The sequence below is a fragment of the Ursus arctos genome, unplaced genomic scaffold (assembly GCF_023065955.2).
Source record: "Ursus arctos isolate Adak ecotype North America unplaced genomic scaffold, UrsArc2.0 scaffold_36, whole genome shotgun sequence".
NCBI classification, from domain to species: domain Eukaryota; kingdom Metazoa; phylum Chordata; class Mammalia; order Carnivora; family Ursidae; genus Ursus; species Ursus arctos.
Genome location: NW_026623050.1, coordinates 20,936,527 through 20,956,826, shown reverse-complemented (window position 1 = coordinate 20,956,826; position 20,300 = coordinate 20,936,527). Strand labels below are relative to the sequence as shown.

General features: G+C 34.1%; 1 protein-coding gene across 4 annotated transcripts in view; it reads left to right on the top strand.

Annotated features, from left to right (window-relative positions):
* Positions 1–20,300, top strand: part of RFX7 (regulatory factor X7) — a 128,770-nt gene that overhangs the window by 70,064 nt on the left and 38,406 nt on the right. For all 4 annotated transcript variants that reach the window (XM_057306135.1, XM_057306138.1, XM_057306137.1 and 1 more), the window contains 2 exons: positions 7,109–7,191; positions 8,844–8,966. In XM_057306135.1, the coding sequence (XP_057162118.1) occupies positions 7,109–7,191; positions 8,844–8,966 (206 nt within the window). The remainder of the gene's footprint in view (positions 1–7,108; positions 7,192–8,843; positions 8,967–20,300) is intronic.

Sequence of the window (20,300 nt, the reverse complement as noted above, 5' to 3'; positions counted from 1 at the left end):
TGTCCTGAGCATACAAGCAGAAATACTAAAAATAAATTCAGTCTTTAAAATATAGAATATTGTTTCAAGTATTATTTTAAAGATTTTATTTATTTATTACAGGGAGAGAGAGAGAGAGAGAGTGCACAATAAAGAAAGCACAAGCAGGGTGGAGGAGCAGAGGGAGAGGGAGAAGCAGGCTTCCCCCTGAACAGGGAGCCCAATGCGGGGCTCCATCCCAGGACCCCGGGATCATGACCCGAGCCAGAGGCAGATGCTTAACGAACTGAGCCACCCAGGTGCCCCTCAAGTATTTTTTATGATAGAAGACAAGTGGAAAGTTACACATTTTGTTCCACGTCCAACCTAGGAAAAGCTTTTATTTCTGACCTGTTCTGCTTAAATTGATTTCTTTCTCTCTAGTAGCACAGTTGTTGTCAGAAGTAATTTCTAACTTCTGTTTCATCTTCATGGCTTAGGAGGGAATAGTATCTACCGTTTTCTACATTCACCTTGTGGGAAGTCAGTGCCGATGGCACATTGTCTTCAGTAACTTAGGGGCAAGTGTGATGCTCACGAAAGATATCTAGGAGCCTTTTTCTTATGGTGACCTCCCAAGTTAGTGGAGGTCACCAGGCTAAAATAGTTCCTGCAAGACCTTTTTCAAATAAAAGATTATGTACTTGTTGATAGAATTTGAATAATAAACTCTCTACCAAAATCTCTTAAGCAATTATATATTTCAGAATAATATTTATATAATAATAATATCTATCATAGATATATTTTATAAGTTGATTTTAATCCTCACAAAAATTTTATGAGCATTTTGTCACTGTTTTACAGATTACTCAGCTTGAACAGCTTTCCTTAGTATCACAACTAATGAGTGCGAATCTGGAATTCGGCTCTAAGCCTTCTAATTCTATATTCTACACTTTACTACTACTATATCTTACTACTTTAAATAGATTAGATTTGAAGGGTCAGTCTATCAAGCTCAAGTAGCAGCTGTCTCATTCATTTTTAATATATAGGCCATATATTCATACTAGTTATTTATCAATAGGAAACTTGCCTGTTAAACTCCGATTTATAAAAGCTCTATCAAAGCTGCTTTATTACTATGTTAATCAATTATTGGGTGATATTTTTATATGAAAAATCTCTGACACAAGTTCAAGAAGAATCATACATTTTGCTATATTACTCTCAAGGATAAATTACTGATTTTTTCTAAATTAAATTACACGTTAGAGAAAGGTGTTTTTAAATACTGAAAGTAAAAATGGCACTCTTTTTAACCTGTAAATAAACAAGAATCCCATAATAGATATATGGTATGAAAAATTGGAAGGGAATTGCTGAATTACTCAGTAAATTATATTGGACAATTAGCTAACCTTGTGGGGAAATTTAAATTAGAACCCGGCTTTATAGAAAAATAAATTCCAGGGGAATTAAACACCTAAATGTGAAAAACAAAACTTTAAAAAGAAAACAAGGGGTAGCTTTATGACATTGGTATAGGGAAGGATTTCAAAACAAGACACAAAAAACACAGATTATAAATGAAAAGGTTGATATATTTGACTTCCTGGAAATTAAAAACTTCTCTGCATCAAAGACTCCAAAACGAAAAGACAAGCTACAACTAGGAGAATATAATAGCAGCACGTATAGCCAATGGAGAATTAGTATATAGACTACATGATAAATAGCCTCATTTTTAAATGTGTGGTTCCTTGAACAATGTGGTTCTTTAGATGAGATTCCCTGACTAGCAGTATCAGCATCAGTGGGAACGAACGTATTAGAAATCAGAATTCTTTGGCCCCCACTCAAGGCCCTATTGAATCAGAAACTCTGGAGGTGGGGTTTTGCAGTCTTGAACAGGCTCTTCATGTGATTCTGATGCATGCTAAAATTGATAGCCATAGTATTAGAGTAAACTCAAATGATAAATAATATGAAAAGATACTTGTCTTATCTTCAACCAGAAAATGTAAGACTGTGAAATATTTTTTCATACCCATAAGAGTAGCTAACATTTAAATCTTAAGTTTTAACAAGGATGTAGAAAAATTGTAGTTTTGCTGTTGGAAATATAAATTGGCCTAACGGTTTCAGGGAGTAATTTGGAAATACCTAATAAAGTTGAAGATGTGCATCCTTGATGACCAAGTATTTCTACTTTTGAGTGTTTACCATAGAAAAAAGTCTTGCACAAAAGATACAGCAGTCACAAATAAAGGCTTTTCACTGTAGCACTATTTGAAATAATGAAACTTTATGATAACTATCAGTAAAGAATGAATAAGCTGGTTTTAATCCATGTGACTATTGTATAATCAGCTTAAAGTCAGTGAATTCGCAAATATGGCAAAAAGTTAGCATCTTCTAAATGAATAGTGGTGCATGTGTGCCTACTTCCTGTACTTTGAAATACTTTATCATTTTATATTTAAAAAATTAAATGGGATATTAAAATATTAAAGGATTCCCATCTGGCTCTGTCTTATCTTTCAGGATTCTGTTTCAAAAGGTAATTGAGTTTGGGGCGCCTAGGTGGCTCAGTGGTTGAGTGACCAGCTCTTGATTTCGGCTCATCTCATGATCTCAGGGTCCTGGGATCAGCCCCACATCGGGCTCCATGTGCTCAGTGGGGAGTCTGCTTGAGGATTCTCTCTCACCCTCCCTCTGCTCTTCCCCCAACTCATGCTCCCACACGCATGCATGCTCTCTCTCTCTCTCTCTCTCTCTCTCACTCTCAAATAAGTAAATCTTTAAAAAAAAAAAAATGATTGAGTTTGGGCAAACCAGAATCTTCAATCTATTTGAGGGGGGAAGGTATAACTAGACACTGAAAATCACTTTTTGAACAGTAAATGCAAAAAAACCCCCAGGGAATGCAAATTAATTGAGTGTAAATTCTTGAGTAATTGCTGTGGCCCAAAGTAGAGGGACAGATAGGCATATTATAGGATCATGTGTCCAAAATTATTAGAGTTAAATTTTTAAGTAGTTCTTTTTGTTTTTTGTTTTATTTATGTTTTGTTTAGTTTTGTTTTGTTTTTTAGCAGGGGGAGTGCAGAGGGTGAGGAAGAGAGATAATCTTAAGTAGGCTCCATGCCCAGGGCAGAACCCCACACAGGGCTTGATCTCACAAGCCTGAGATGATGACCTGAGCTGAAATCAAGAGTTGGACACTTATCCAACTAAGCCACCCAGGCGCCTGAAGTAGGGTTTTTGTGGTTTGTTTCTCTTTGTTTTTTTAGAAGTGGAAGTTAAGTGGAAGAAGGCATGAAGGCTGTATATTCTAATGTAGTGGTTCTCAACCTTATTTTTTTTAGCTCATATTCCATTTTGATAAATATAAATATCTTATATTTGTGGTTAATTTAATTTGGAATTTCACAATAAGTTAAATACTATTCTAAAAATGATTGAATAAAAGATTTTGTGATGACAGAGAGGAATCCTTTTCCCCTCCTCACATTTTTATCTACATATAGAAAAGGGATCTTCTGTTCTCTTAGAAGTGCTAGAGGGAAAAGTCTAACTTTCTGTATTAATCAGGATGGGCTAGACTGTGCTGCCATAACAAAGTAAGCCTGAAGTACTGGGGGTATAACCACAAAAGTTTACTTTTATTCATATCGTATGTACAGCGCAGATCATTGGAGGCCCTTGCTCCACATAGTCCCTTGGGAACCCCCATTGAGACGCTGGAATGTTGTAGTTTCACCAGTGAAATACATGGCTTCCAAGGTGCACAAAGGGAGAAAGAGAATGGAGCATTGATTCTTAAGTATGTTAACTGAGAAATGAAATATATCATTTGTGCACCATTCACGGTCCTAAACTAGCTGCAAAGGAAATGGAGAAATGTAGATGAGCAAATGGAATATTGATGAGCATTGTACCTCATAAAAGGAATTAGCTCCATGCTACTAGTTCATGATGTGAATGAGTATTCTTTATCAGCCAAAACTTCAGAGGGGAAGGGAGTTTTCAGTGGTAGCAGTCGATACCAAACTTCACCTTGAACCATCCAAAAGTAACTTGATTTTGCTTATCTTACATTACACCTTTTTTCTCCTCTGGATCACAGGATATCAAACTGAATGCTGAATCTGATTTTTTGCTACAGGCTTTTCTGTTCAGGATGTAAAGATCAAAGCACTAACTAGGTCACATGCACAATTAAGTTTAAAGTGGTTTCCTGGAAGGTTTTTTGACATCTAAATCAAATTTTAAAGATTTCCTTTTGTTTATCTTCTTACAAAGATTGAAATGTGTGAGAGAAAAGTCCTCATAAGTTTTCAGCAGAGATCTTCAGGGCACCTGGGTGTCTCAGTCAGTTAAGCGTCCGACTCTTGATTTCTGCTCAGGCCACGGTTGTAGGATGAAGCCCTATGTCAAGCTCCACACTGGGTGTGGAACCTGCTTGAGATTCTCTCCCTCTCCCTCCTGCCCCTTCTCTTTCCCTCTCTAAAAAAAAAAAAAAGAAGAAGAAGAAGAGATCTTCAACCATAATGGTAGGAAATTATCACCTTAGTTCATTCAACTAACTAGGTTATATTTGAGGTTTCCCCTAAACTTGCAATCGGTTTCAATAACTTTTCTTTGAGAAGTTAACTTTTTCTTATGTGGGTTTTTTGATAACGTAATCTACTTTGGATTTAATATGATAGGCATTGTTGAGATTAAGTGGGTGATGTTAATAATATTCAATAGAAAGTATTTTAGGAACTATATTTAAGATAGATTCAAGTGGGGAGAGGTTGGAGGTAGGGAAGCCAGCTAGTGTTGTACTTTTTAGTGATTACGAATCTTTCTGAGTTCCTTAAGGGTAAGGACTATTATGTTGTTCATTTGCGTATTTCCAGTCTTTGTAGGTTCATTGTGAATTTGTAATTATTGCAAATCATTTGTGGAACATGGCAGGAAATAAAATTAATGAATCAATAAGGGAGTAAATGAATTCTCCTTTACCGTTAAAAGAAAGACAGCTAAACACCTAGACTTTTATAGTGACAAGGAAAATAAAGAGCGCGGGAGAATATGGGGGAAAGAGTTAAGAGGGCTAGATAAAGTAGAGTATATGATGAGGAACAAAATTAAGCGTACTCTAAAACTGAACGCTGGGGAACTAGAGAAAAGAAGGTGTTAGTAACAGTTGGGAAAGAAAATGTCTATGTGTGTTTTTTTTTTTTCTTTGAGAGGAGAGTTATACAGAATATTGCTGGTAAATCTATTAGGTCTTAGAGTGAGAGCTAATTGGGAAAACACCCCATAGACAGTGGAATGGGGAAAAAAAGTAGATTTGGGAGTTATTTACATGTAATTGATTAAATCATTTTGTGGATGAATTCTAGGATTAAATTGTTTTATAGATGAATTCTGATGAGAGTAAGCATAGGCTAAGTTATATTGTTTTCAGCTTTTTTTTTAATTGGATCTGTGTTTAAGCTGTGCTTTATTATGTAAGAATAAATTCTGCTACCAGAAATGCCAATAATTTGTCCATATTTTCAATTGCAATGAAGTTTTGCTTGAATTAGGCTATCAGAATTTCACTATGACATTTTTACTGTAACAGGGTTTGTGGCACATTTGAAGCTACTTTGTGGCAAACAGCTGGGAAAGAAAGCTATATACAGTCCTCTGTATAGCAGAAATTATTTTAAAGAATAGGTTTAGAGACAGAAAGATCTAGTTGCAGAATAGCTATAGAGAATCTTCCAAGTAGGTCCTCCAAATAGCAGCCACTGCTGCAACTCTACCAATAATTATTACATCTGCATTGTGTGGAAAGGGTTGTTGGTAGGACCTCAGTATTTTTAAACTCAGTTCTATCCCCATGTGACAGTAGCATCATCAGTCATGTGTTCTATGTTTTTGGGAATTAGAAGAGGATCACAGAAGTCATGTCATCCATTTTACAGTTGTAAGGAAAATTTGCCAGAGCACCAAAGCTTCATGGCCAGTTAAATGGTTAGGCTAAGACTAACTAATTAATATTCTTTTGACTTCTAGTCTAGTACTTTTCCTATAATCCTGTGCAATCCTCCTTCTTTAAATGTGATTAAAACTGAGAAATTTTTGTCTAAGCATTGATTTTTTTTTTATATCTAGAATATAAGAATTGAAAGTACCATTTTCTTTTAGTAACTTTTTATGTGCAATAAATTTATCAAACAACTTAACTATTATTTTACTGATGAGAAAAAAAGCCTAAATTTTTTTCTTTGGCAGGTGATTCATTCCATCTGGTTTAAATTTAGACAGTCAATATTTTTTAATAATTATTTTTTATTGATGTATAGTTGACACACAGTGTTGCATTAGTTTCAGGTGTATGACAGTTATTCAACAAGTTTCTGTACATTATGCTAGCCTCACAAGTGTAGCTACCATTTGTCACCATACAATGCTATCATAATACCATTGACTCTATTCTCTATGCTGTACCTGTCAGTCCAATGACTTACTCATTCTGTAACTGGAAGCCTGTACCTCCCACTCCCTTTCACTCATTTTGCCCACCACCCCCCCCCCGTCCCCTCCCTTCTAGCAGCCACCAGTTTGTTCTCTGTATTTATGGGTCTGTTTCTGCTCTTTTTTGTTTGTTTTATTTTTTAGAGAACATACATGAGTGAGATCACATGGTATTTGTCTTTCTCTGACTGACTTATTTCACTTAGCGTAATACCCTCTAGGTCCATCCATGCTGTTGCAAATGGCAAGATCTCATTATTTTTTTACAGCCGAGTAATATCCCATTGTATATCTATACCACATCTTTTTTATCCATGAATCTATCACTGGACGCTTAGGTTGCTTCTGTATCTTGGCTATTATAAATAATGCTGCAATAACCATAGAGATGCATATATCTTTTTGAATTTATGGTTTCATTTCCTTTCGGTAAATACCCAGCAGTGGAATTAGTAGATCGTATGGTATTTCTGTTTTTAATTTTTCGAGAAACCTCCATAGTGTATTCCAAAATGGCTGCACCAATTTATATTCCTACCAGCAGTACACAGGTGTTAGTAAATTTTGTTGAGGGATAAGCAGTTGTTTTAAAAATGATGTTTTCCTTTTAATCTTTTGTAATCAGAAAGAAGTTGAGAATTTTACAGACCTAGAGAAACTCTACCTCTACCTTCAGCTGCCTTCTGGTCTCAGCAATGGAGAGAAAAGGTATATCTCTTCTTGCTTTTGCCTTAACTACAGTGTTAATAGGACATCCTTAAGGTGTGTGTGGCGTGTGTATTGTGATTGTTTTTGTTGTGTGCTATTCCTAAAATCATCAGAAAACAGAATGGCAAAATAGTAGATCTTTTAGTCTTTGATCATATTTGATTGTGTTTACTTACAGTTTTTGCTGATTCATTTGTGCATCTGGGTAAATGCTATGAAATGCAGTTTGGGTTATGTGTTTTAAACAGATCAATATATTTATGCAGTGTGAGGGACTGAAAATTGGACAGAAAAGCAAAAAAGAAATAGATAAGTATTGTAAGCGATGAAGTTGCAGGAGTTTTTTTTAGTTACTGTTAGGTGAACAGATAACAGAATATAAAGAAAAAGTTAAATTGCATATATGGAACATGAATTTACTATAAATGTGAGATACTTATGTGTTTGGAAATATTGCTATATTTTCATTACTAAAATATTTAATAGTTTCAAATAGAAAATAGAGAAGTTGTTAGCTCATGCATTCTATTAAAAGTTTCATTATCCTTCTAAGTATTTCTCAAAGTTCATTTCATTCATGTAAGTTATACTTAAAATTATTTATAAAAAGAAATGTTATTTTAAAATTGTGTGTAAAAAGAAATGGCATGAAAATTCTGTTGCTTTTACCTCTTCTCCCCCAAACCAAATTTTATAACCATTTGAATCATTTTTTTGTCCTAGAAACTCTCTCTCTTCTTTGGAATTAAATAAATTCTTGTTCCATTAGCTGGGATGAGTGTCAGAATCAATGGAGGATCGTCCCTTGTGTTATCTTGGGTGTCCATTTTATGGATTTAGTTTATAAATGACACTGCCATATAGTAGAATCTTAGGACGTTAGTAGAAGTATTGGCCCGGGGCGGGGGGCCAGTTCGAGGAAGGACGGTAGGAGGAGATTTGTCCTCTCAAGATCTCTCTGGTGTGAATTGCATTCTGGAGCATGGAGTGCTTAATATGGTTTCAGGGTAGTTACTTGAAAACACTAACAAGCAAATAGAAAATATTTATCCACAACTTACTTTAAAAGTTTGATGATTTGGTAGGTTTAGGCAAATGAACAGGCAAGTAAGTGAGCAAATATCTACTTCGAGGTCGTTTTCACCAAAACAAATACCTTATGTTGTCAGTGCTCAATCACCTATGCCACTATAGAGACCATCAGGAGGGATGGAACCGGGCAATAACTTCAGTCAGTCACTAGCTGTAGAAAAATGGCTCACCATCACAGGTGGACAATTTGAATATAGATAACTGGGCATCTACTGTATGGCTTGAGTTTGGTTTGGTCATTTATTTGTATTGTGTTTATATGCAGTTGTTTAATGGAACTTATAGGCCTGGCTCAAAAATTGTCAATTAGGGGCGCCTGGGTGGCACAGTTGTTGGGCGCCTGCCTTCAGCTCAGGGCGTGATTCCGGCGTTATGGGATTGAGCCCCACGTCAGGCTCCTCCGCTGGAAGCCTGCTTCTTCCTCTCCTACTCCCCCTGCTTGTGTTCCCTATCTGGCTGGCTGTCTCTCTGTCAAACAAATAAATAAAATCTTTTTTTAAAAAAATTGTCAATTAATTGCTGTCTGGTTCAGCTAAAACCTTTTTTTGTTTTACAATCAGTGATCAGAATGCCGTGTCATCTAGTCGGGCACAGCAAATGCATGCCTTTTCCTGGATTCGAAATACCCTAGAAGAACATCCTGAGACTTCATTGCCCAAACAGGAAGTCTATGATGAGTACAAGTAAGTATCATGTGCATACATTAGGCATGCTGATGTATTAAAAAGCTTAAGTGCTATACTTGGCTAATATATATACTTGGTGAATATCATGCTGGTATATGGGATTTTGACTTAGAGATTTCTAAGGTTCTTTCCATCTCTATCTAAGCTTCTCTGGTAGCATATATCATAAAGAACAGGATTATTGAATAAAAGGATTTCTCTAGAGTTCTTCTGGATGATAGGAGGGATGTTTGCAGGCAGAATGATAGTGGTATAGGATTGCTGAATGAAAGGGTTCCTATAGAGTTCTTAAGGATGAAAGGAAGGGTGTGTCTGGGGTTAGAACAGTGGAAGGCAATAAATAAGTCAATGTATAAGGGAAAACTAAAGCATGTTTTTTATTTAGACTTCTTAAAGGCCTTTTTCATGTCTAGAACTTTGCTAATGCTTCTCTATGCCAACCAAAAAAAAAAGAAAAGTTTCTAGAATATCGTGAATTACTTATTCATGAATGAGGGAGTTCCATGGCTTGTACATGTTAGACACTCAAATAATGTCATTTGTACAGATAATTTATTTAAATATAGAAAACAAAAATATAAAGACTAATGGGCCTTTCTGGATAAAGACAATTTAATAGTTGCTAAGTCTAGTTTTGTTTAACATTTTTATAGTTGATATGGAAGACAGAATTTATTCTGGCAAAGTAAATAAAACCAACATTTCCAGGGTATTTAAATGTCAAACCAGCAAGCATTTGTGTGTTGTACTTACACAATTTGAAAGAAAAGTGTCAAATAAATGCTGTTGTTAACCAGTGTAATATGATGCAAATGGACTACACTTACTCAAATTTTGGTATCTAGAAAGAAAACTACCTTCATTCAAAATTGTGATTCCCTCACCTTAAGGAACATAATGGAGCTGGAGAAAGTGTAGAGAAAAATGTCTGAAATGATCAAGGGAACAAAGTTAAACTGAAGAGCTTTAGATTTTTTTCTCTTTAAGAAAATTAAAGTTCAGTGTGCATGTGACCCAAGTCTATAAAGTTCATTTTCTTAATTTATAACAATCTGTTGAATACCTGCTATGTGCCAGACCCTGTATTAAGTTCTGAGGATATAATGAATAAGACACAGCCCCTCCCATTCATGAGAAATATGTATGTATTTATAGTAAGTATTAATTTTCACTAAACTAAGTAAAACAAAGATAACCCTATAAAACTACAAAAAAGCAAATATTAATTCATTAAAAGGGTGTTAATATCAGTAAACATGTGATACGTTGAAGAAACTCTGGACTGAGTATCAACAGAATAGATTCTCTCATTAAATTTGTGACCTAGACAGGTGTTTTAACCATTCTTTTTGTCAGATGCATAATCTATAATATGAGGCAATAGAAGAAGTATGAGGTTTCTTATAGCTTTAAAATTCTAAAAGTTGTCTGAAGTAGCAAATGTTGGGAACTAGTTATCCAGAGATGTCTTGTTAGTTTCCCAAAAGGCAAATTGGACAAAATAATATATGACATTTTCATAATGAATTCAGCCTGAGTGGAAGTGGAAGCCCATGGAAGCCCATGACATGGGCTAAGAAGAAAAGTATGTTTGTGTGTCCACAGCATCATAGCATGTGGGAGCTCGAAATTCAAATTATTCTTTCATTTGATTATGTATTGCCTAAAACCATAATTTGCCATGTGGGTTTAAATAACTTGAGAGATGAAAAAGTAGGAGGACTACAGACAGGCAAGAAGTAGATCAAAGTATCAGGAAATAGCTCGTCAAAAGCTTTTTAATTATTTTAAGTTGTGTTGTCTAGAGAAAGCAAAATGTAGTATAACTATTTTTCAAGTACAAGAGTGTTAAATCACAGAAGAAATTTCAGTTAGACACGAAATAACATTCCTCTCTATAAAGATTTTTAGAGAAATTTTGTCCTTTCCTAATGGCCCTTTAGACTAGTCATCTTCCTATTTGGAGTACCTTTGTGAGGTTTCCTGCATAAAAATTTAGCATAGAATGACCAGTCTTAAATTGATTCTGTTTTAAATACTCAATGAAAAAATGTTATTAATATGAAATATACCTTTATTTTAAGCTATTCTGTTGCATATAGACCCTTGTATAATTCATTGCAGTCATGTTCAATGATGTATTTTTGTGAAATTAATCCCTTTCACAGTCATTAAAATCAAAATCCCTTTGAGAGAAAAAAAATGAAGGTATAATCTAAGATAGGATTGACTAACTTCTTTTAACTATTTTCATGCTAAATTAAGATACTAATAGGAACAGAAAGCTTAAAGGGGCTTTAAGCATGCTAAAACAGTTTAATTCACAAATGATGGAGAACTTCTGTATTTGCTGAAACTTTTGAATTCTGATAATCTCGTGTTTCTGAAAATGATCATTAATGTGTTTATATTATTTTTGAACTGCAAAAGTAATATGTATTCATAATTACAGTTTTGGGAAAGAGTTACAAATGTATTTAAAAAAAACAGTACCAGTAAATCTTATTACCTAAAAATAACCACTTTGGCTTATTTCTTTTTATTTTTTCTAATGCCACCTTTTTGTGTATATGTTCTTGTTATTGTTTAACCAAATTTGGCCCCGTTGTTCACATAATTCTTGAAGGGGGAACAGTGGCAAATAACACTGTAGCAAACATTCTTGATGATATAATTTAGTGTAGATTATCAAAATGGAGATTGCTGGTTTATGAACCTGTATATATTAAGGATATTAACTATTAAAATGTAAATATTTTTTCAAGATTGCTGTCTGTTGTTTTAGTTAATCTCTTTATAAGTAGTTTGATTTAGCCATTAGCAGTGGAATACCCTTGTATTTTTCCTAGATTTTTTTTTTAAGATTTTATTTATTTATTTGACAGAGAGAGAGAGACAGCAAGAGAGGGAACACAGCAGGGGGAGTGGGAGAGGGAGAAGCAGTCTCCCCGCTGAGCTCGATCCCAGGACCCTGAAATCATGACCTGAGCTGAAGGCAGACCTTTAAGGACTGAGCCACCCAGGCGCCCCTTTTTCTAGATATTTTTTAAGAGATTTCACTTTTCATATATAATCATTTGTTCCATCTGGTATTTATTTTGGTGAACGCCATTAGATAAGGTACTAATTTCAGGTTTTTTCTGAATATTATTAATTATTCCAGCCTCGTTTATTGAATTTTTTTTTCTCTTAACACACTAACACACTAATCTGTAATAGAACTTTTAACTTACTAAAGCCCTTTTAGATTCAGTTTTTTTTCCTTGATGTTTTCTGTTCTTATTCCAGTACCATACCATTTTTACTATTTTAACTATTAACTATTTAAAAAACTGGTGGGACCAGACTCCCCTTACTATTCTATCCCTCTTTTTTAAAATTTTCCTTGGTTTTATTTTCAGACCAGTTAATGTGTTTCATATGAAGTTTGGGATCACTCTTTCTAACTTTAAAAAAGGAAACCTCAAAGGAATTTTGATTCAACATGCATTAAATGTGAAGTCTTAAAAAAAAATTAATTTCCGAGCTAGAAGTATATTTCTTAATTTACATCTTTCTCATGCCCTTCAGTGAAGTTTCAGTTTTTCCCTTCAATTAAGTCCATTTGTTTTTCTTATTAAGTTTTATTCCTTGGTAATTTTTATTGTTTTATTTATATTAAAAATATTTTTTCTGTTGCTTTACTATTGGTTTAAGTTTATAGGATATCTATAGACTTCTGTTTATTTTGTACATTTTATATTTACTGAATTTTTCAGTTATTACTTTTGACTTGAGTAAAGTTTATTCTGTGTATCTTCCTCATTCTCTTTATTTTATTACATTTAATAGATTTTCCTTCTGATTTTAAATAATAATGATAGGCATCATTTCCTCTTATAGTTCTTTGATGTTAAGGATGTATCATTTATAGTTGATCAAGACTTTATTTGCTACTTTATGAGAAATGAATATTGAAATTTATCAAATGCTTTTGGGCATTTATTGAGATTATTATGAAGTGCTTTTTTCTTTGACCTACTGATATGATATATAAAGATATTACCTAAAATATAAACCCTTCTTTTAGTTCTAGAATGAATGTTCCCTTCATGTCAAGATGTGTATCTTTGAGTGTACTGTTAATCTCTGTTTTCAGGTATATTATTTAGGATCTTTGCATCTATATTAATATTTTGGTCTGTAATTTTCTTTTTCTGTGCTATCTTTGTCAGGTTTTGATATCAGGGTTAGGCCAGCTTCGTAAATGAATTGGAACTCTTTCCCTAAATTTCTGTGCTCTGGAACAGTTTATATAGCATGGGACTTATTTGTTCTTGAAAGTTTTAAAGAACTCAACCATAAAACCATCTAGGCCTGGAGCCTTTGTTGGAGGTAATTCTTTGACAATTTTTTGTGGTTTTTTTCTGGTTAGGTTTTTACTTCATTAGTCAGATTTAGTAATTTGTTTTTCCTTGAATTCATTCAGATTTTCAAATGTATAGGCATAGCATTACATATATTATTCTCTCCTAAATTGAGTTATCTTCTATATCTCTTATATTTATTTTCATATTTCTGGTTTTATACATTTCAATTTTCCTTTTTTTTTTTTTTTTCAAATTATACTTAGCTGTAGTTTATGTCTATCGGTTTTCTGAAGCTAAGATTGATATATCAGGGTGTTCTGTTTTTTGGTGGGGTTTTTTTTTTTGTCTTTTTTCTTACTTATTAAGTGCCTTTCTTTTCCTTCTCCTGATTTTCTTGGGATTTTTTTCTTACTCTTTAAATGTAATTCTTTGTTTTCAGTCGTCTTTTTTTTTTTTTTTAAAGATTTTATTTATTTATTCGACAGAGATAGAGACAGCCAGCGAGAGAGGGAACACAAGCAGGGGGAGTGGGAGAGGAAGAAGCAGGCTCATTGCAGAGGAGCCTGATGTGGGGCTCGATCCCATAACACCGGGATCACGCCCTGAGCCGAAGGCAGACGCTTAACTGCAGTGCCACTCAGGCGCCCCTGTTTTCAGTCTTCTCATATGTAAGATATGAACATTTATATCTGATTTTGCCTCTGATTATGGTTTTGGCTGTATCCCTTAGGTATGGGTATGATTTGTTAAAATTATCATTATGTTCTAATAGTGTGATATTATAGCTCTAATTTCTTCTTTGACCCAAATAGAAGTTTGGTGGGGTTTTTTTTTAACTCTTCATGCGCTTGGGAGAGTTCTTTCATTTTCTTTTGTTTTGTATTTGATTAATTTGTAGCTTCATTATATTGTGATCCGAGAATGAAGCTCATTCAATTTCTGAATTTTTATATTTGTTGAGGTCTAGTTTCAGTCTAACAAATTATCAATTTTTATAAATACTTCTGGACATTCTCTTTATATCACACTGTGTATTCACTGTATATAGATATGTGCTAAATCCACTTTTCTGTATTTTTCAAATCCTTCAAATTCTGCAAAATCCTTTTTTTTTGTCTGTTTAATCAGTTGAAGATGAGTAGTGTGTTAATCTCTTACAAAAATGACATTTCTCACAGTTCCTCTTAGTATTTTTAATGGTTTGTTTTATAGATCTCTGCGCTGTTTGACACAAGAAAAGGTTCATGATTTTTATCTTTGTTATAGTTTTTGCCTGTTGTCAACAGAAAACGATCCTGTGTATTTTATGTTAAGTTCTCCTTTGATATGAATATTTTTGACCCATTCTGGTTATCTATCTAATATATATATTTGCCCATCTTTTTTTTTTTTTTAAACCATTTGTGTCATTTTGTGTAGGCTGTTTTACATTGTTTCTAAAGTTGTAAATCTGAAGTTGTTTCTTGTCTTGAAATCTGACCAATCGAAGAAGCTGATGGAATGAACCAATCTAGAAAGTCTGGTGTTGCTAGAAACACTTAGCAGCAGGGATAGTAGCAGCTGCAGCTACTGCTGTTCTTTCCTGTTGCCTGGGAAAGAAACATAAGCATTAATCTTAAATGGATTTCTTACTAAATAATATATGGCCTGTTTTAGTAGTCCTGAAAATCTGTTTGCTTTCATTCTGGGTAGAATCACAAACTTTCAGATTTGTAAGCTTGACAACTTTGGCAGCAGTGTTTTCTGGTACACAAATGTTCTCTCCAATCCCTTTAATAAACTCTCTTATTATTTTAAGGATATGATTGTATTAACTTCTTTATATAGGCATTTTGTGTATAAACATTAATTCTATATGTATGATACTTTGGTGCTTACCAGCTAAGTTTGTGATTTCTATTCTGTTAACTAACGTAAATGAAACTCTTAGGACAGCCTTGAAGGCAGAAATAGATTCTAGGAGCACTTGTTTTAAGAGTGTTAAGATGGGGGCATCTGGGTGGCTCAGTCGGTTAGGCATCTGCCTTCAGCTCAGGTCATGATACCAGGGTCCTGAGATCAAGCCCCACATCAGGCTCCTTGCTCTGCAGAGAGCCTGCTTCTCCTTCTGCCCACCTCTCCCACTGCTGGTGGTCTCTCTCTCTCTCTTTCAATCTCTCTCTGACAAATAAATGAATAAAACCTTTTAAAAAAATGTTAAAATAATGAATACTTCATAAGTTAAATGATATGTAAATGTTTCATACCTGTCTAAAATCTAGGTTAAACCTAAGCATGTGTGCATAATTTACAAATTTATTAAGTGTATAATATATTGTTTAATGTTATAGCATCTGTATAAAATAAGTGGAAGCAAATATCATCCATCCCTCCCTTTAAGGGTGACTCAAAGAAATGAAATAACTAGGCAAATCTGAACCCAGGTTTTGTTACTTCAAGGCCGGGCTCTTTTTTGTACTAATCTCTATTATCTCTAGAAACTTATTCCAAATGCTATTCTTTTCAAAATTAAAATTTTTGGAGCAGCATTTGCCATTCCTTAATTATATTTTAAATATTTTTAACTGATTAGAAATAAACTAAAATATAAAAGTATTCTAAAGCATAAAAGTGATCAATTTTAGCATTACTAACTTTTTGTTTATATTTGACAGGTAAATATGGATATTAAATATGTCTTATGATACAAATTGGTTTAAGATTTCTACCACAGAAATTTATTCTAATAGTGTCTGAATTGTTACCCTAAATACTTTGTCTAGTGTTTAAATTGCTACTTTTCAGGTAAGACTTTTTTTCACACTTGCTTGGTGTATGGTCTATTTCATAGAAGTTTTTATTCCAGTTTCTCTTTTCACTGTGTTTCTGTGACTTGACTCTCAAGGGGATAGTTAAATCATCTTTTTCCTGACATTCTCTATGTTTCTAACCAATTCTGCTTTCACAGATTCCTCATTTACTGTCTTTAACTTCTCAACTCCTTAGTAATAGAAAAAGCAGAATAGAAGAGTGGCAGAATAGATCTACAATAGTGATATTATATCAGAAGGATCTGGTTCTCTTATAGGACACAGTTGTAGAAAGGTTGACTGACTTTTCCAAATCACACTTACTGTACTAAATACATTGTAATCATAACTGGAAGTACAAACCAAGTCTCCTAATTTAAAATCAGTCTTTTTCCAATACCCCCGCCCATAAAAACTGCATGCCTGTGAGCATTATTATAGTTTGACTCTTGAGTTATTATATATTTTGAATCTTTATGTATATATATATATAATTATATTATATATATATCAAATTATATATATATCAAAATATATTATATATTTTGAATCTTTAGTTATCAGTTTGTCACTACTCTTACTACCTTAATTTTTTTACCTGCCCCCAGCATGATTTGTGGCAATTGGTAGGTATTTAGTACTTTTCTTTTAACGCAATTAAGACTTCAGCATTACCACTCCCAAGGACAAAGAGATCAAGGAAGAAATTAGTAGTGCTTTGTTGCAATCAACAAATTAAAATAAATGATTTTAAAGTAAATTTATTTGAGTGTATTAACTTACCAAGCGTTATGTATACATAGTACCTGCTCTCAAATAGGAGAGAAACAGATCGCTAAATAAACAGGACACAGAGTTTCCAGATCAACCTGATGGAGTGAGGGCCAGCATCACCCAAGAGGTGACAGGTGTAAAATCATAAAAACTAAGTTTACCAAGCAGACTAGGGATTGAGAAGGGCATTCTGAATGGAAGGTGTAATACTAAAATGCATGCTGGCTTATAGTCAGAGTTCAAGAGAAGATGTCAGAGACCAGGCCAAGAAAATTAGTCTTATTTCCATGTGTAGGTCTTGGAGAGTTATTGAAAATTTAAACAATAGAACAACATCTCAGAAAGTAAGGAATGATAGGGACAGGGAGAAAACTGGTATTTAGGGGTTAGGCAGAAGAACCTGAGCCCTCCAAAAATGGGAACGAATTTAAAACAGAAATAAGATAGCATGTTATAATCTGAGAAAAGAGATTATTTTGAGTTCATTCCAGTCTCCAGTGCCTCAGACAGCTCAGGTAAAAGGAAGACAAGAAAAAGGTCGATGTTACGTGTCAGTTAATACGTCACTGGGATCTGTTGCTGGAGCAGTCTACATACTGTATTGAGGAATGAAGTCTGATTGCAATGCTCTGAAAGGTAAATAGGTTGTGAGTACAGACAGGTTTTTTAAGGGATGGAGAAAGAAAAAGTAGAAGTTATAGAGAGGGAGTAAGAACAGATATTTTTTTTAGCCTTATCCAGTAGGATTAAAGTCATCTGTATATAACAGAACATCCAATGAACAGTAGTTTCAACAAGAAGAATTCAGTTTTCCTTTCAGCAGCTCTGTGATATCAGCAGGAAACCCAGGCTTCTTCTAAGTCCCCACTCTACCACCTGTAAGCCTTAGCCTGGTTTTACATGTCGCCATCTAAAATAAGCTACTGTGGAGGTACAAATCTAATAAAATAAAATAAAATGAGCTACTGTGGCTGATAAGAAAAGTAAGTGACTTACAGTTCAGGTGCAGGGAGAAAAAGGTTGAAAATCATTGGTTTATGATACTTACCTAATCATCCTGTCTATTCTGCTGTTTTTAAATTTCCATTTAAATACGATGTTTGTTTCCTCTTCCCAAATAGACAAGGTACTTTTTTTAAACCTTACACTAAGCTTTGCTTATAATAAAACCACAATATTTTCTGTTATTTTTATAATTGGTGGTAAAATGCATAAAATTTGCCATCTTAACCATTTTTAAGTGTGTAGTTCAGTAGTGTTAGGTTAACACTGTTGTGTTACCACACCACCGCTCATCCACAGAACTCTCTTCTTCGTGCAAAACTGAAACTGTACCCATTCTCATTTCCCTCAGCCCTAGGAAACCACCGTGCTATCTTTCTCTATCTCTTGAATTTGACTACTTGAGGAACCTCATATACGTGGAACCGTGCAGTATTTGCCCTTCTGCGACTAGCTTATTTTGTGACTAGTCTCAAGGTTCATTCATTATAGCATGTGTCAGAATATTCCATTGTATATATATGCCATATTTTGTTTGTCCATCCTTCCATGCGTGGATACTTAAGTTGCTTCCTTTTGGCTATTGTGAATAATGCTGCTACACACATGGGTGTGCAAATATATTTTCACACTGTGCTTTCAGTTGTTTGGGGTATATGCCCAGAAATGAAATTGATGGATCATATGGTAATTCTGTTTTTAATTTTTTGAAGAATCACCATACTGTTTTTCATAATGGCTACAGCATTTTATATCCTCACCAGCAGCACACAAGATTCTTTGCATCTTTGTCAGCACTTGTTATTTTTTTGCGTTTTTGATAGTGACCATTTTGATGGGTATGAGGTAGTATCTCATTCTGGTTTGATTTGTGTTTCCTGATTGGTTAGTGGTATTGGGTATGTTTTGTGCTTATTGGCCATTTGTACGTATTTGGAGAAATGTATTAAGCCCGTTGTCCATTTTTTAATTAGGCTGTTTGTTTTTAATGTCTTTGAGTTGTAGGATTTTTTTTGTTGTCCTGGATATTAACACCTTATAAGATGCTCAAATTAATTAGTTATTAATTCTATAATAATATACAAATTTGTACTCATTATAACAAACTGAAACAGTGTAAAACTATAGCATCAAATAAATATTATTCTTTACTCTCTCCTTCATCCCACTACCCTCCTGAGATTATAATATTCCCAACAGCTTTATTTTTCTGTCTCTTTTTGTTTTTAAAGATTTATGTATTTAAATACTTAGAGAGTGTGCGTGCATGTGCTTGTGAGTGGGGGAAGAAGCAGAAGGAGAAAATCCTCAAGCAAACTCCTGCCAAGTGCAGAGCCCCTTGTGGGGCTTGATCCCACAACATTACCTGAGCTGAAACCAAGAGTCTGATGCAATGGAGCCATCCAGGCGCCCCATCTTTCTATATTTCTATATATAGAAGTTATGTCAATTATTCCTAACTTTTATTTTTTTAAATTCAAATTAAACTATACCATACATATAGGTCTGACTTTTATCACTAAGCAATAAGTCCTAGGTGCTTTTCTTGTCCATATATAGAGAGTTATTGCATTCTTTTTTTTTTTAACTGCCACACAGTATTTCATAATATAAATGTTCCGTGGTGTGTGTGTTTTTTAAGCTCTGTATTTACAGACATTTTTCTACTATTAAAATAATACTGTACTTAACAACCTTGAATTAGATATCTTTGTACTTATATAAAAGTAACACTGAAGTATGGACAACTTAGAAGTGAAATTGTTGGATCAAAAGCTATAGTTTTATCAGTTTTTTGTTGGTTGGTTTTTTTTTTGTTTTGTTTTTTTTTGAGAGAACGTGCACATGAGCACGCTGGTTAAGGGAGGAGCGCAGAGGGAGAAAGAGAATCTTAAGCAGGCTCCACACCCAGCATGGAGCCCATCTCTGGGCTCAATGTGATGAGCTGGACTCAATGATCGTGACCTGAGCTGAAATCAAGAGTCAGGCGATTCAACCACTGAGCCATCCATGTGCCCCTATAGTTTTATCAATTTTAATTTAATTTTTGAATAATTACTATCTTCATGTGATTGTAAGTCAAAAGATATAAAAGATATAGGGAAGAATTGCATCTCACCTTTGCCTTTCAGGCACCCATTTTCTGTCCCCATAGGCAACAATTCCGATGAGTTTCTTTTGTATCATTCCAGCAATATTTTATAATAGTATACAAGTAAGCACTATTTTTACAAAAATGGTGGCATACGATCTACCTGGTTTTGTGGTTTGCATTTGCTTACCCAGCAACATATCCTTAGATCTTTTCATAGCAGAGCATGAATTATTTTGTTAATATAGAATTATACTTAAATAATTATAATTACGTAATCATAATTATTAATCATAAATGGCTGTGTCTTATTCTGTCCTATGAA